The sequence below is a fragment of the Ixodes scapularis genome, unplaced genomic scaffold, assembly GCF_016920785.2.
Source record: "Ixodes scapularis isolate PalLabHiFi unplaced genomic scaffold, ASM1692078v2 PGA_scaffold10__122_contigs__length_95168666, whole genome shotgun sequence".
Taxonomy (NCBI): Eukaryota; Metazoa; Arthropoda; class Arachnida; order Ixodida; family Ixodidae; genus Ixodes; species Ixodes scapularis.
The window spans coordinates 63,866,795-63,881,647 of NW_024609836.1; the positions used below are offsets into that span (position 1 = coordinate 63,866,795).

General features: G+C 49.7%; 2 protein-coding genes across 2 annotated transcripts; one reads left to right on the top strand and one right to left on the bottom strand.

Moving 5' to 3' along the window:
* The first annotated feature begins 6,088 nt into the window (after nt 1-6,088).
* Nucleotides 6,089-7,774, top strand: LOC120851093 (solute carrier family 22 member 7-like). Its single transcript, XM_040223645.1, has one exon. The coding sequence runs from the start codon at nt 6,089-6,091 to the stop codon at nt 7,772-7,774; it is 1,686 nt and encodes a 561-aa protein (XP_040079579.1).
* Nucleotides 7,775-13,604: 5,830 nt separating this feature from the next.
* LOC115309384 (zinc finger BED domain-containing protein 4-like) lies at nt 13,605-14,506 on the bottom strand. Its single transcript, XM_029967640.2, has one exon. It carries the CDS (start codon nt 14,379-14,381, stop codon nt 13,605-13,607), a length of 777 nt encoding a protein of 258 aa, XP_029823500.2. The 5' UTR covers nt 14,382-14,506.
* Between the last annotated feature and the right edge of the window lie 347 nt (nt 14,507-14,853).

A 14,853-nucleotide genomic window follows, 5' to 3' on the forward strand; every position in this document is an offset into this window, starting at 1 on the left:
TTACAATGAATGGCTTCCCATGATACTTCTCGGGTGTGCATGCGCTCGTACTACACAAGCAGGCTCTCTTGAGGTGAGAAGCGAAAATCCAGCGCCGTCGACGCCTTTCGAACCTTTATCCAGTGACTTTATTCGAACCAACACTGGGAAAGGTTGCAAAGCCTGCCAAGTGCTCACTTCCGGGACAAGCCGCTTACTTCCGGTGGCTTCATACCTGTTTGCTCAATGCTCTATCCAGCCCCCTCTAGTGGAGATCAGTGAAATAGACCAATCTCACTAGGCGTTCGGCGCATGCGTGGAGCCGCCATACCTTTAGTTTACAGGAGGCAGACGGCCATGCATACGAGGGCTCGTGTCGTCTCGTGCTCCACACGCGCGGAGCTCCGGCGGGGTTGTCGCACGTGCAGAAAGACTAAAGGCCCGTTCACACTCTTGCGACCGAGTCCGACTGAGAGAGACGAGATCTCTTAAACTTCTTAAATGTTTTTAGAATGAGGGAACACACTGGCATTGTGGCGCCATCTATACGGTGACCCTGGAACTGCATTTCACAAGAGCGAAAGTTTTGCGGGATTTCCGAGGTCAAATGTGCGTAATACCCATAGAAAGGCTCGTTTATAACATTGACAAAAGTTTTTCGAGCCAAGAAAGAAAGGATAATGCGCGAGAAATAAACAAAATATGCCGGACCGCCGAGTTTACACTTCTTCCCAATAGATGGCGCCAGTGTGTTTTCTGGTTTAAGAAGTTTTAAGGAACTTAGGTTTAAGTTGTCGCAAGAGTGTGAACGGGCCTTTAGGTTCCCTCACTGCATTGCGGCAGCGGTGGCGTAGCCGAACTGGCTGGTGAGATCGGTCTATTAAGAGGCCTCCAGAAAAACAAGTGTGCGTGTGTGTGTGTGTGTGTGGGGGGGGGGGGGGGGGGGGGGGCGATGTACACCCCCGAGGGGGTGTGTAGGGATATCATTGGTCGGCAGACAGTTTTAATGGGACAGCATTAACTATACCATGGAGCGGAGCTAACGGCGTCTGTAACCACAACAAACAAAAAAAAAGAAAAAACGCTTAAGATATGCTTATTTTCCCACTGGCTCAGCGAAACGGCTAATATTTCGAGTTCGGTAGTGAATTGCCGGCGAGCCCTTCATGGTGGTACCGGTGACCAAAAACGCGCAGCGGTGCACCATGTGACCTTCTCCACCTAAACACAAAGTGCCGGCAAATGGCGTTTTTATTTACCTGGGTCGCGCGTGAGCTTTGTTAACTTCTTCCTCGGTTACACTCTGTTACAATAAGAACGCTGCATGTGTCAACAATATAAAATCTGACTCCTTGAGATCTGTGTAAACACAAGCGGCTTTACAATAGTTTTCAAATTATTAATATTAACGCGGTTCGCACAGCTTGGAGGATCTTAAATTATAAAGTTAAAGGAAAGGCAGATCAGAGAGTTTTAGTAGATCGTTCTTTTAACGGTACCCTATCACGATACGATAACCATGCGATACCGATACAGAGAACAGGAGTGCGCGTAGACCATTTTGAAGGCGATACATCGGATACGGTCGCTTGAGACGCTGGGGCGCTCCCTAGTGGAAACGATTTGCACTTTCCAAAATGAAAAATAACAAATTAAAAGAAAGATGTTTCACTGAAGAAAAAATAATAGTGCTCACATTAATTACAATTAAAAAAAAATATCAATTAAGTTTTATAAGTTTCAGAAATTACAGAAATGCAGCTGCAAGCTACATCTAGCCAAGTAAAGACAAGCCAATCTAGTCGTGTAGAGTTCCTGTATAGGCTCCCTACGGGAGTCAGAGTTGCGCGTCTGTTTTTCCACGTGCCGCCGCGCCGCTATTCGAAGAGATCCGATCACGTGAGGATCCGGTTCAAATGCCGTGCAGGAAAGTAAACGTTGCACGCGCCCCGACAGTACGTTCCCCTGCTTTTGACCGCGCCGCGCGCCTCGAACGCGCGGCGTCGCCATTCGCCTAATTCAGTCACGTGAGGAGCAGGATCAACATGCCGTGCAGCAAAGACGGGGCTACGGGGATGAACGCGCAACTCTGGTTCCCATAGGGAGGAACTCTAGCACTGCGATTACGACAGCGCCGCTAGCGGTCATTAGAAAACACTATATAAAACATTAAACGGGTACTATTACTGCAACCACGGATTTGTTTTATCAGAGTGCCTGATTTCGAACAGAACACATGGTTAATTTACGATTATGAATGTTGATCTTTTTTCTGGATAAATTCTTCGTAGCACATCTTGCCAGCTTGTGGTAATCGCGCTTTGCTTTAAAGCCAGATTCAGTTCGGCCAAGCCAATCCCCTCCTCGTCATCTCGCGCTCTTTTATAGTCGTGGACGCGTTCTCCGCCAATTTCCGAAGATGCAGCGGCTCAGCGTTTTTGAGGACCAACATTTATTGTTCAGTTTAAGTTAGAGGGAAATGGAGGATGTGTACTTGATGTTTTCAGAACCGCCAAAGCGGTGTTATGTTATTTCGCTGATGTGCGCCACTGGTATGGTGTAGTTTTGGAATTTGTATTCTATAAACAAGAAAACACTAATGTTTTTTTATTTAAAGGCGCTATTGACTGTTGATCAGCAAAGAATTTTGTCTTTGGTCTTTAGACTTTATTTATTTGGCACTGGAGAGCCGCGGCACCGCGGAAAGGCACCAGCTCGTACCATGGGGGCTCGTGGTGCCGCGTCTAGTAAACACGATAATCTCATGAATATATACATGCACAGTGACGACGACATGGATTGTTAGTATTGAGGACGATGGCAGTCCGATTCGCAGAAGTCCGAATTTCGTGGAGGCGGGTTGGGCGGGTGAGAAGCGAGCTGGGGGATCTGGCACACCGTTCAATCGGTGCATGAGGGAGCCTCCAGAACATTATGGCGGTGTTGCTCACAGGGGCCCACTGCGGTCGAAGCATCAGACTCCAAGGAGGTAGCCCAGTCGAAGTACAAGCTTCCGCTTCCGAGGCACCAGGGCCGAGACTAAAGGCTCGGTTATACTCCGACGTAACGCGTGCGCGCGCGCGAGCGCGTCACAGCGACGTCACGTCGGCGAAAACCCGACACTCTATACTCCGGCGTCGTGGCGTAACCGACGCGACCGGCGGCGTTCGACGCAGCCTGACCACCTCGACGCCAAAATGGAGCATGCCGTATTCCGCGCCGGCCGCGCCAGCGACGCCGGACCAGGATGCATCACGCGCTGGCTCTCGGCAGTCCTCGCGCGGGAAGCGCGGCGAATACGAGCAATAGCAGACGACGGGAGCACTTCGTGTGGCGCCATGTTCGAAGAATCGGACTCGGTCGGGGGTCGAGAAGCTGATCGAGGGAATTCGTCCTCACCTGTGTTTCTACGACACGAGGAAGCTTGAGTACCGTAGACCGTGCGCTTGTCAAAGATGTAGCGTATAAACATTTACCACCTACGCTTGCATCGCAGGCGGTGCACCAACAGTGCAAGCGCGAGTTTTCGTCGGGCAAGGTACGTCCACGCCATCGCTCAAACTTGGCGCTCAAGAAGCGCGAGAATTCTCGTCTGCTATTCGAAACGAAGAAGAACCGGAAATGGCGCACTCTCGCAGGAAGCGCGCCCTCGTAGCCATATTCTGCGCATGCGCCGCGCTGACGACCCACCGACGCGCGCCGCGGGAGTCGCCAGGGCCGCCGGAGTATAGAGAGGTCGAATTTTTGACGCGCGCGGCGTGACTGACGTGACGTAGCCGACTTCGGCCAGCGTTCGCTTGCGCGCGCGTTACGTCGGAGTATAACAGAGCCTTGAGACACCGCCGTCGCCCGGTGTGTCATCCTCTCAACGTCGTCGTCGTTGTGTTTTTTATTGATATACGTATATATGTACAAATAAAATAAGATAGATAAAAAGACACACAATCGAACGGCCAGCGTATGTCGAGATCCGCTATATCGTAAGGCGCCTCCGCAACCACGTCTGCAACTCCGCAAGGTCTGCGCTAGATTGGCACATGCGCAGTAGTTGCGGAAGCGTAGCGGATAACGTAGCGGAGGTGTAGCGGAGACGCCAGAACGATCTACGAAAACTCCCTATTGTTTCGTTTGGTTCCCTTTTCCCAATCGGATGTGACGGTACCGGTTACAGTCTTGGAGACAAGCTGCCCGACCTCTTGAAGCTCGGGCAAAAATTGTGCTGTTAATTTGCCACACACGCCTGAGAAGCACCACCCGAACAGCTTGCACCCTCCAGCCTTTGACCACGCAAACGCCCTTGCCGAAGATATGGCAAAGTATTTTGCCGGGAAATGACTACCCGAATTAGCCAATAGATAACCGTTGTTCAGCTCGCAACTTTGGGACTCCATCATTCATAGCCCACGACTTGGATTCCCACTAAACACCATGCGCACCTCCCTCGCGCCACCTTCGCCAGAACTGTCCTGCCTTCATCAAAATACAAGCCTACTAGCCTTGATTCCTGGGGGGGGGGGGGGGGGGGGGGGGGGGGGGGAATCCTGTGGCCACGCGCCACAATGAGATCTCTAGAAAAAGAAGGGAAGGTTGAAGCGCGAGGGGATTAGAATAAAAAGCCCAGTTGGATTTCGGACATCAACCTGGTCGGTCGTCTCTATAACCTTTATGATAATTGTGCGTTGTGAAAGCAAGACCTGTTCGTCGGAAAAATCTCAAGTGCACAATTTCGAAGTGCGCCAGGGAATCTTGTACTACCAGCTCCAAAGCGGAACAAGCTCACGGAAAACAAACAAACAAATTGGTCGTTAGTTGTTTATATAGCAGGAGTTTAGTCTGCCAGAACATGGCGACATTGTTACCCACTGTAGATGAGCAATTTAGCCAGTGCAGTACAACCGCTAGCCTGGGGTTTTTAACGTGCTCACGCAGTAGTGATACACGACCGCACGCCGGTACGATGCTCATCCAGATCGAAACGGGCAGGGGTGGGGCTCGAACCCAGGATCCCTGGGTTCTGCAGCGCGAGCTTTCGCTCCACGCGCGTCGAGCTGGGTGTGCGCTCAGCCAATGGCTCAGCCCACTCGGCCACCGATCCCCCAAGCTCACGGAAGCTTTTCGTGATCCCACGAAGTATGTGTTAGCGTCAGCATTAGCGTGATGGACATCACGCCTTTTTTTTTTAGTATTCGCCATATTGTGTTTTATCGAGAAAATCGATACGGTCGGATGGGCATCCGGCTCGCACCCAAGCTTCAAAGTTTGTACCAATAACTGTTCCCAAAGAAACCATCCAGTTTTTCTATTACAGATGATCCCTTGAATTGGGTTTAACGCTTCATACGAAGCACAGATGTGCCGGTGACTCGCTTTCGGTTCTCGACGCAACGCAGTGAAACGGACTCAAACGCAAGTGTCTGAACCGGCCTTTATCCTGGCTGTCGGTGCGGCCGTGGCTGGCCATGTCTTTTTTTCCGGCCTTTTGTGTTGGTGGTTTTCTACCGGTGACCAAGGGATGCTTTTGTCCAGTGCCGCAAGAGTTTCCATATTCTGCTATTGGCTTTTGGTGGGCCATAACTCCTCGAAACAGGCGAAAAAGTGAAAAATATTCGAGCTATAAAATTTACTGCTCCTACCTTAGGAAATTTCTTCATCCGAAAGCCGAAAGATCTCGTCGCCAATAGTAGAGTGAAATATAACGTTTTATATTCTGGTTTACTAACGGTAGCCTCACTGAGCAAGAACGATAGAGACGCTTCGCAGCAGCCCTGAATAGGCGCCGTTATAACAGCCCGCCAGCTTTTGTTTCCTCTTCTTCCGTTCGCTTCACTTCATTATTACCATAGCAGGCCAGGTTATTGGCATTATAGATTCTACCTTGTCCTTCTCCCAGCATTATCATTTGTGGAGGCTCGTAACCGCCCGTTTCAGTGGCTCATTATATCGGTAAAACAAGAGGTCAACAATGGCGGATATAATCTGGCGCGCGTGCAAAGCGTCTATACTGGCTCGAGCTCGAGCGCCAGAAGCATGTCAGGGAACGAGCGTCGCGAGCATCTTAACATCGCGTGTTCTTCATTCGACTCTACGCTTTGCCCAGACGCATCTCAAGATGAAGGGCTCTTCTCTTCTGACCCAAGCCTGCACCGCCAGCGCCCCAGCTGCCGCATTAGACGCAGCGCTTATTTTCGGACATGGCACTTTCCAACAACTGGCACTGCTGTGCACCGCGATTTCCATCTTCATCGCAGTAAGCGAAAGCCTCGTTACCGTGGTATTCGGAAAGCCCATCGAACACTGGTGCAGGCCACCGCCGGAGCTAGCTTACATGCCGACCGACGTCTGGAAGAATCAGAGTATCCCCGTGGAACCGGACGGCACGTTCAGCAAATGCACGCGCTACGAGCCTCCACTGGACGCGAAAAATGCGACGGAGAACCGAACCGTGGTCTTTTGCGACGAGTGGGACTACGCTCTGGCGACCACGGGGAAGTCCATCATCAGCGAGTGGAACCTGGTTTGCCACAGACACCGGCTCCTTTTGCTCCATTCGCTCGTATACTTCGGAGGAGCCGTCGCCGGGAGCGTGATCGGGTACTTTGGGGACAGCTTTGGCCGCAAACCAGTTTTCGTGGTCGCGCTGTTACTGCTAGTCGCCTCTGGCACGGCCATAATCGTCTCCAACACGGTGCTCACGTTTATCATCTTGCGCTTTCTGACATCGGTGACATCTTTGACGGTTTTGAACATGGCGGCAGTTATGCTGTTCGAGGTGACGGAGACAACGCATCGCGTCGTCTTCTGCTCCTTTGCCTCCTCGTGCACATCCGCGGGGCTGACACTGTTCCAATTCCTCTTACTGGCGGTAGGTGGACACTGGAGGCTGGCTCAAGCGATACTTATGGTGGCGACAAGCATCCTCCTGTTCGCTTCCTACGCCATTGAAGAGTCTCCTTGTTGGCTGCTGGCCTTGGGCGACATCCAAGGTACCGAGCGCGCAGTGCTCTCGGCTGCAAAGGTAAACCGCTACCCCCTAGACGACGTGAAGGCCAAGATGAATCACATCAAGTACGTGATGTTGCGGAGGGGCAACACGCAAACGAACGTTCAACAAGCGAGCCCCTTAGACCTTGTCCTGAACAGTTCTCTGCGTTTCCGATCCGTCACCCTTTTTTCGAGTGCATTCATGACGCTCCTTCACCTCTACGACACCAATCTTAACAAAACCTTGATAGAAAACCGGACAGTGCACATAACCCTAATAGTTGCGCGGCTACTTGGTTCGATAGCTTTCTTGTATATCGTGCACTACCTGAGCCGGCGCAAGATGATTTGCGTCGCCATGTTACACATGTCGGTCGTGCTAGGCTTTCAGACTTGGCTGGATTGGCAAAAGGACGACAGCATCCTGCCCATTGTCACAATTATCATTAAGGTAATTGTTCTGGAAATGATTTCAATGACGATATTTGTGTATTTGTTGGAGATATTCCCCACTGTGCTTCGAGCCACGAGCTTTTCCTTAGGCACCATGTTCGCTAGGAGCGGAAGCGTGCTAGTGCTCTTGATCACGGGGCCCAACCCGCCAATTAATCGAGCTCTTGCCATGGCGGTAAGCGCGGTGATGTTCACTTTGATCGGTTTAGCTTTTCTTGCTTTACCCGAAACAAGGAGGGTAATGGCCACCAACACCATTCGCGAGACAGAACTTGAGGACATGTGGCAAGTGCCTGCCAGAGAAAACTTTAAGCGTCTCAGAACTATTCCTACGCGTCCGGATGTTTCTAAGAAGTCCTAGACGCCATTTGTTTTTATTAACGCCGCTTTTCATGATGTGACGTTTTATAAAAGAAAAACGTGCAATGTGTCAGTGGCGTCATCGTCTGTACGCGTCTGCCCTGAATCCGCAAGTGCACTGCTCATGCATTATACAAAAAACTGTGTTCGCTTCAGACACAATAACAGAAATCACTGCGTACACGCCCAAAAAATGTCTGAAAAATGTTCTCTTCAGACATATGAATGATTCAAACACGTATGTACCAGGGGTTTTCCCAGAAATTGAAATTAGGGGGGGGAGGGGTGTACATCCCCTAGGGGGTGTGTAGAGAAATCACTCGTCTGTAGACAGTCTTAATGGGAAAGCACTAACTATACTATGGAGTGGAGCCGGTGACGTCTGTATTCGCAAAAAACAAAAACAAAAAAACGCTAAAGAAATGCCTATTCTCTCACTGGCTGAGCAAAACGGCTCATATTGCGAATTCGGTGCACGGTGAATAGACCCTTTCCGAAATTCAGTCTGGCCACTTCGATCACTATCATCATCTCTGGAACGGCATCTGTGCCATACCAATGGCAGCCTTCTAGTGACTGATAAAGGAAGACGTTGAAGATGCTCCTAAGCGGATCTTGCGAGGCCTGTACATTCGGGGGGTCAGTACGACGCGACAATGGAGTGGAACACAAGAGCCAAGTAAGCGTTTATTTCTAATAACTCAGATTCAATCAATTTGTGGGCGGCACACAATCGGCTTTACAGCACTTTGGTGTATGGAATTTTCTCGAGGCATCTGAGTGGCTTCTAGCTTAATTATGAATGCTGGTTCTTGGTCACCAACAAACTGAAAGTGATCGAGAAAGAACTCACACCGAACAATTCCTCGCGTGCCGTTGACTTGCGAAAGTGACGGTGCCGATACAAGTTCATTTTCGCCATTGATATGGCAAAACCTAAACTGCTTTACAAACCACCAGATGGCACTGAATTTCGGAAAGGGTCTATTGCCGGCGAGCCTTGCCGGTGGCACCGGCGACCAAAAACGCGCCAGTGGTGCAACACATGACCCTCTTCACTTGAACACAAAGCGCCGGCAACTGGCATTTTTATTTGCCCGGGTCGCGCCTGAGCTTTGTTAACTTCTTCCTCGATTATTTTATGGTACAATAGGAACGCTGTATGTGTCAACAATATAAAATCTGACCCCTTGAGATGTGTGTAAACACAGGCGGCTTCAGAATAGTTTTCGAATTATTAACATTACCACGGTCCGCACAGCTTGGAGGATCTTAAATTATAAAGTTAAATGAAAGGAAGATTTATAATTCGGTGTGGGGCCGTCCGCAGACGCGTGAAATTTCTATTACCAGTGTTTGGATTTCCAAAGAACTGTCGCCATATTACAAGGGCCCCATGGAAACTTACCAGGGTCGATTTTCATATTCTGTTTATTGTCATTGCCTCTTCTGGAATCCTCAGTTTTCTTATTGCGTCCACCTTCCTTGAAATTGAAGTGAGTATTCGAGTGTTGAACTGCATCACTATGCATACACTTTTTTTTCACCACTCTAATAACGTGTTATTACACAGCTGTAAAACAAAGTAATGTATCATGCAGCCCGTGTCTCAGAGCAAACTGACCTTGCGCAAGCTGGAAATATTCTTCCAAAAATATTGGCTTTCTTTGAAACATAAATTATCTTTATCTTCGTTTTTTTTGCAATCTTGTCTCGGAGCACAAATGGGTGTCGGTCTCGATAGCTTCGCTTGCCACTCGAACCCGCTATTCGCAGCTTTCGGCAAACATTGTTTCTTCTGTCTATCTATGCTGGAACGCAAACTGAATGATGTAGATAACTGCATCAGGCACTGATCGGCTCATCTCTGGGGTCACGTGACATGAGTTGAAATGTAGTTTTTCCCTATGCAGTTCGAGCTATGCTCGTAAAATGATGCAGTTGGCGGTGACGTCAAAATGTCGTCACGATGCACTTTGACGATGCAGCTAACTGATTGGTCGATGCGAAGCCGAAGATCAATCTGCATCGTAAAACATGGCGACCCTAACATATGCATCTCTAATAATAATTGGGTTGTGTGTGTGTTTATACAGCCTAGAACTTGGTCTGCCTCACAGGGGCGACGAGTCTCCCAGCTGTAGATGAGAAATTTAGCCAGTGCGGTACAGCCGCTAGCCTGGGGTCTTTAACGTGCATCACGCAGTAGTGATACACGACCGCACGCCGGTACGATGCTCATCCAGATCGAAACGGGCAGGGGGTAGGGCTCGAACCCAGGATCCCTGGGTTCTACAGCGCGAGCTTTCGCTCCACGTGCTCCGACTGTGGGGTTCGCCAGCGCATCGAGTGTTTAGAGATCACCGGGATGCTTTCGAGCCGAGCGATGTGAGGTTTGTGGTCGAAAAACCGGTTGACCAAAGGGGTGACTCGCTGGCTGTGTGACCAGCTTCGCGGAAAGCTCCAGCGTTGTCTCGAAGGGCCCCGTATGCTGACGGTCGAACAACAAGTCCTCGCAGCTCTACGCTTTTACGCCGCTGGCGGCTTCGAGGGAACCGTCGGGAGCGACGAAAACATTGGTGTTCAGCAGTGCTCTGTGAGTCCCGTACTTGGTGATGGCACCAACGCTATCATCGATTGCCTCGGATCGAAGTGGCTGTGTTTCCAACAAACTCAAGCAGAGAAGGCGCTCACAAAAAGGAAGTTCTTGGAGCGATGCAAGTTCAGCGGCGTTATCGATAAATATTCTAAATACTCTTACACGATTTAACACGATTGTGTTTTCATTTGAGTGCACCCCATATAAGCAATTTGGCTGAGCGAAAAGCCAAGCAAGCAAAGGTAACAGGCTTAAGTTGAGCTAGTTCGTTCATACTTCAGGTAGAGAGAGAGATATATATGCTTTATTTTAAAATAACTTCTTCAGATCCGGCCAGCTGAACTAGAATAAGCATACACATAAAGAAAAGACCATACACACCGTGGGACTAACAACTGATTTTCTTCTTCCCCCTCTTCTACTACGAACCCAACTTGAGGGAAATATTCTCTTTTCTTCTTTTTTGCTTCCTACTTCACCGCAAATTTAACCACAGAAGGAACATTTTTTTCTTTCTCGTGCAGCACGAGAGATGTTGCACTAACGCAGTCAAATATAGTCAAAAAGTAAAATTTGTCGTTTGTTATTTACACAGCACATTTACACAGAAGGTTAGTCTGCCTGAACATGGCGACATTGTTACCCACTGTAGATAAGCAATTTAGCCAGTGCAGTACGACTGCTAGCCCGGGGTTTTTAACGTGCATTGCGCAGTACACGATCGCACGCCGGTACGATGCTCATCCAGCAGAACAGCTTGCACCTGCCAGCCTTTGACCAGGCGAACGCCCTTGCCGAAGATATGGCAAAATATTTTGCAGGGAAATGACCACCCGAATTAAGCCAACAGATAGCCGTTGGCGGCCGCTTCACGAGAGCGCGCGCTCAGCCGTCGCTCTCGTGTCAGGCGTTGCCGGAAAAGGGGGGGTTGCTTTCGGCCGTTTCTGGGCCGGCTTGCTAGAATACCGTCTCAGCTGAGACTCGGGCTACGTTCCGAATCTGACCCTGGTAGCTTGTCTCCTACTTCAGCGGGAAATACCACGGGGCATCGCGAGCAAACGATCCGTCACTCGATTTTGGAACGGTCGGGATAATCACCTGGATACTACGCGGATTGGCTTCGTCTTGGGCTATGGCAAAAAGAAAACAGCATCGATGGCGGATAATAGACGATCTCTCTTGATCGTAGAGAAAGCACTCGAAGATATGAAGAATATTAACCGTTGCGAAGTGTTTCTTTGACAGTAACGACACGGTGCTTTCTGAGGTGGCTCCACCAGCTCCTTTTGCAAACTTTCCTTTTGGGCTGTTATTGAGATCAAAATTACTTTCTCTTTTCGATAGACCCTTTCCTGAATTCAGTGCCATCTGGTGACTCAAATGGCAGTTTATCTTGTACTATACTAATGGCTGCAATTAACCTGTGGTCTGCAGTATTTAATGGGGCACCGTCACATAAAGGTCAACGGTAAACGAGAATGTGCACTTCACTACAAATATTTTTCAATCTCTTTTAGTGTCGATGGCGAAACAAGTGCAGCCAGTCGGAACGGTGCGCCAACCCATTTAGACGCCTTGATAGAGTCTTTTACATCAAGGTACTTTGAAGCCGAGTGAGTGCTACTAAGAGATTGACTGGGACCGAGTGTGGAATGAACGCTTACGCAGCTCTTGCGTCCAATTCCTGCTTCACTTCACGCTAACGTAGAGAATGCGCTAACGTAGAGAATGTAAAGGCATCGAATCATCTGCTTAGGGGCATCTTCAACTTCTTCCTTCATCTGTAAACAGAAGGCCCGTTTTCAGATGATGATGATAGCGATCAAAGTGGCCAGATTGAATTCCGGAAAGGGTCTCTTAAACATCAAAAATGCGTTTTTATTAATCAACGCGATCGCTGTAAGTTTAGTCCAACTGCCCTAAATGTTTAAGTTCCACGCATCGTAATTTGCACTAGGGCTGGGCGTCGATTAAAAATTTTAACCCGATTAATCGCTACCCTTTAATCGATTAATTAATCGATTAATCGGTTGACTTTAGTAAAAAGCAAAAGTAGACATTTTGTCCCTACAATTTGTTTTATTGTATGATAAACGGCGCATATATACAAACTTAATACATGCCTTGCAAGTGACGTCGCGCTAGGGAACATCTAGGGAAGGACGGGACCCCGCACCATACTGGTGGTTGACTTCACACCGCGCGGATGCGCTTACCAAGGCGTAGGATGCCGCTATCGGTCCAGACATGCGCTAAAATACACCACATTTTCAACAAAGGTACCGTGAACTTAGAAAAACGTGCTGAGCTTACGATGATGACGTTTATCCTGTACGTGCGGAATTTTTCGGCATTTGTGCGATTGCCCTACGAGCAAAAAGTTTCGAAATGCCGCCGACGAAGTTTTGACGCGAAGGGCTGCCGTGTCGCCAAGAAAAGAACACAGCTTAACTGCACGCTTCATTATTTGACGAGTGGCTCTAGGAGTCGCTTGTAGAAAAATTGTTACGATTTTGCGAAATATTGGTAAACAACGCAATGTTACCGTCATAACCTTAACCCCGAGAAAAGGATAAATCAAATAACGGACAAGAAACTCTCATCGTCTTTCAGGGCTTATATTATGATGTTATCCTAACCGGCTGCTCTGCATACTTTCGCTCCTTGCAAAGGTTACCGTCTCGCGGACGGCACAAACCGATGACCCGGCGGCGGCGGCTGGGCGAGCTTGGACACGTGGGCCGCCGCCGACCGATCGCCGTCGGGCCGGGCTCGCGGCGCGACACTCGCCCGGATTCGGGCGGGAGCCCCGGTGCGCTCGAAGCGTGAAAATGGCGTTATGCAACGAAGGTCAAAGGCCATACACACCACGAACGAGCAAAAGCCGATGCAAAGGCGTGCACGAACGTAAACAACGGTAGAAAAGTGCCGTCGTTCGCCGCTATGAAATGCGTCCTGCAAACTCGATAATCCGCGGCCGCATCCTTTTCCTGCCGCTCGTACTTTCTCTAACTTGACGGCTACTCTGTCTCGCGGTGCATGCCGACGAAACGATCGGACGACCATCGGGATACGGGGTAATTGCTACAGCCCGAGCGCAGCGCAGTTTACCATTGCTCTCGCTGCGAAGGGCCGTTGAGTCAACCACCAGCATGGTAGACACCGGTGTTTGACGTCATAATGTGACGTACGTGCAAGGCATGTATTGAGAATAAGCGTTGATGTAACGCACTCACAGATCACAACCCCAGCTGCGGAGGCAAAGAAGTTTGTTGACATTTTCCGGCAGGAGCGAGTTTCTTTGTTTGTTGACGATCATCCCTGCTGCGCTGAACAGACGCTCGCAGGGCGTTGAGGTGACTGGGACACACATCACACTCTTCGCAATTGGCACAATTTGAGGAAACAGGGAGCCCTGAGCTCGCCACCACTGTAGTGGGTCCAGTTCATCGTCCGTCACCTCGGCCATCGATCGATAAAGCGACACTTGGCAGGAGATGGTGGGTTCTTCATTTTCCTCCGAGAAAACGTATTTTCTTTTTTTCTTGGGCGTTAGATCAGTAGAATCGTCCGAAGACGCATGTGTTAGCTGGGAAAGCCTTTCCCACACAAGTTCGCGGCGATCTTTTTCGATGCATGCGAGGCTCTTGAAACGAGGATCGAGACACGTTGCCAGTTCATAGTCGTTGTATTGCGGCCACGCGCGAAGCCTCTCATCGATAGAGTCCACCAGCATGGCCTTGAAGCGGCAGATGAAGGCAGGGTCACAGTCATTCGTCTTCATTTTATTCTTTAGCAGTTTTAAGGCTGGGATAAGTACAGACCGAGTAACGTACTTGTCCCCTCCAAGGAGCTCAGTAATGTCGAGCAGGGGCCTCAAAACTTCCCGAAGCTGCTCCAACATGTCCCAATCGACGTCTGTGAGGTGGGGAATCGACGATTTAATGGTACTGCTGTCCTCCATGGAGCGGCGCAAAGGCTCCTTCAGTTCAAGCAGGCTGGTTATCATTATGTACGTGCTGTTCCACCGTGTTGTGATGTCCTGCTGAAGCTTCTTCTTAGGTGCTCCGAGTTCAGCGGCATGTTTTGAAAGGACGGCCTGGTTGTTCGAACTGTGCTTAAAGTGACCCACAGTACGACGACAGGCGACTAGCAGTCGCTCCACACCCGTCACGCTGAGCGCCTTGTGGACGCACAGCTGAAGCGTGTGAGCTGCGCACTTCAGACTCTGAAAGTTTGCTCTCTCCACCCCAAGACAGATGTTGCGGGCGTTATCGGCACAGACAGCTTTTACCTTTTCAACGATTCCCCAATCTGTAGCAATCTCCAATACCTCACTGGCACATTGTTCCGCTGTATGGCGCTCAGGTACGTTTCTCACCTGCAATGTTGCCGATCGAAGCATCCAGTCGTCGTCGATCCAATGCGCCGTTATCCCGAGGTAGGCGTCATTGGCGATGGAGGTCCAGAAGTCCGCTGTT

Excerpts from the sequence above, each read along its gene's own strand:
- LOC120851093 (XM_040223645.1), top strand. The coding sequence starts at position 6,089 with ATGAAGGGCTCTTCTCTTCTGACCCAAGCCTGCACCGCCAGCGCCCCA.
- LOC115309384 (XM_029967640.2), bottom strand. The coding sequence starts at position 14,381 with ATGATAACCAGCCTGCTTGAACTGAAGGAGCCTTTGCGCCGCTCCATG.